General features: G+C 35.6%; 1 protein-coding gene across 2 annotated transcripts in view; it reads right to left on the bottom strand.

The window, feature by feature from the left end:
• Positions 1–577: 577 nt before the first annotated feature.
• Positions 578–2376, bottom strand: part of LOC132190121 (snakin-2-like) — a 2404-nt gene continuing 605 nt past the window's right edge. Inside the window, exons 1-3 of one of the 2 annotated variants that reach the window (XM_059605013.1) lie at positions 1221–1389; positions 1102–1129; positions 578–980 (exon numbers count right to left, since the gene is read on the bottom strand). In XM_059605013.1, the coding sequence (XP_059460996.1) occupies positions 799–980; positions 1102–1129; positions 1221–1298 (288 nt within the window). In that variant the 5' untranslated portion in view covers positions 1299–1389 and the 3' untranslated portion in view covers positions 578–798. Of the gene's footprint in view, positions 981–1101; positions 1130–1220; positions 1390–2376 lie in introns of those variants that run through there. The other variant, XM_059605014.1, reaches the window with a different exon arrangement.

Consider the following 2376-nt stretch of genomic DNA (forward strand, 5'->3'; position numbering starts at 1 on the left):
CTCTTCCAAATTTCACCTGTTATTTTTTTTTTTTGCTTCTCACGGTTTGTGTGAGAAAAACGTTTAAAAGGGAGAGGAGCCAATCCCTTATTTTATAAAGGTAGAATGGTCATTTTATTTTATTTTGACCATTCTATCATTGTAAAAAGAAAGACTGGCTCCTCTCCATTTTAAATAAAATGAAAGATCATTCTTTTAATTAAGAGGACGTACTACACGACCGATTAATTATTATAACTTCTAATACAAAATTATCTACAAATTGACGTGATAGTTCATAACAATGTCAATTTGCAAATAATTTTATAATAAAAGTTGGACCCGATCTTTTATTATTATTATTATTATTATTATTATTATTAATATTGATCCATGATGGTGATAGGGGTGGAACCACATAGTGGCTTATTTTTTTAAAAAAAAATTAAAATTTTGCATATATATATATATATTCAATAACTAGTAGTAGTACACAATCTTCCAGAAAACCAAACGAAGAGATCAGGGGGAGGGTGGGAGAGTATATACTGTTCAAACTTCATTGTTTGCATAAAACGTAATTGACGGGAAAAAAGAAAAAGAAAAAGAAAAGATACCTCCTTTCTGTAATTCAAACTCAATAACAACAATTCTATACATATATAATTAAGATCCTTTATAGAAACTAGAAAGCGATATTACACAAATCTTATTTTGCCACGACCCTTTTTATTTCTCTCTTTCAAGTGAAAGACTTGATAAACACCAGCATATAAAACCATGCAAGGTAGGCATATATGATTTATATTATATATAGTTTTAAGGGCACTTGCGTCTGTTGCCGTGGGTGGTCATGTTGGCGTAGCAGGGGCAGACCTCAAGATTACCGGAAGTGCCTGGAGGAACACAGCTGCAACGGGCACAGCAAGTCCCACACGCCCTCTTGCACAGGTTCGGCCTCGACGATAACTGACACCTGGCAGCACATGCTCCTCCACAGTCTGAAAATACACCAAACCACCACATAGTCGACAACGTTAGCCAACCATATATGGCTCAATGAAACTGCAGTATCATCCAATTAATTAACATATTGATGGAAGAAGATGAAAGAAAGTTCACCTATTTTTTTCGATGAGTTTTTGTCCACCTGCATCCCTCAACAGCATGTCACGTACGGGTTAGAAAGTAATATATAAAACTTTTGTAAAAAACTATGAAGAGAGAAGAGATAGAATTACCAACTGATCAGCTTCAGTGAGATGTACTACCAGAAGAGAAACGAGAAAAAAGGCAATAAACCCCTTGGCGATGGCCATGGCTAATTAAAGACTTGAAGACTTGAAAGTAGAGGGTTTTGTTTGTTCAACGCTAGTTGAAACTTGAATGTATATATATGTTGTGAGTAGAAGTGAGATAAGGGTGCTCCTATTTATAACAATTAAGCAAAGAGAGAAAAAAGAATAAAGTGGCCGGGGAGGTGGATGCAAGGAACGGGAAAGTGATATCTGGTGATGAAAAGTATTGGGAATCATCTAGAATAGAGAGCCCTCTCTTTTGTCCCGACAGAAAATTCCCTCCTCGAGCAATTTGCTTCAACAGTGGGCCTTGTTTGAGGATGGTGCGTTCGAAACGTTTCCGATTCTCGTACTCAAACACGACCAATAATTAGAAGAGGGTATGGGGGTATGGATGGGATAATGCATTTGAAAAATTGCCACCTCAGTGACAGGTCAGAAACCTTTCAGTATTGTCACCTTTCTTCTTTCTTTCTATTTGGCTACCTAATTCATCGTCTCCTATTGATGAAATGAGAAGAAAGGACCTCCATCCACGATTATTCCATCCATATCGTCAATCCTCGTAATAAAATAAATATTATATTCTTTTTTCCGTACAATTGTTTCATTCAATTGTGCTGGTTTATTTTCCAATAGACTATGTGTGCGACTGATTTTGCTTTTGAAGGGGCCGAAAACATAGCAGGGGTGGAACTAGCGATCATAGTTAGGAAATGCAAAAGTATAAAATAAAAAAATTTGGGGGGCATATTCTAAATTTTTTTAAATTTCTATGAAAATTTTTGTGGAAACATGAGGGCTAGCCCTCATGTAGTTCCGCCCCTATAGCAGGTAGGATATCAAACAAATTGAGATTTGGGTGGAATCACTTTTATTAGCTACCGGAGTGATTCTCTAGCATTGCTATCTCCAATTACTTGTTTAAAGTGGTCAAACTACCTCTTTAACTAAAGACTTATTTTGTCACTCTAAGTAGTAGCTTATTGCAGTAATTGAACTATTCTAATGATTAAAAAAAGAAGTAATTATGATGATGATCAAGCTTCAAGACCATTCATTTTAATTCTCTGTATGAAACTATATATGAATACGTGAA

The sequence above is a fragment of the Corylus avellana genome, chromosome ca8 (assembly GCF_901000735.1).
Source record: "Corylus avellana chromosome ca8, CavTom2PMs-1.0".
NCBI lineage: Eukaryota > Viridiplantae > Streptophyta > Magnoliopsida > Fagales > Betulaceae > Corylus > Corylus avellana.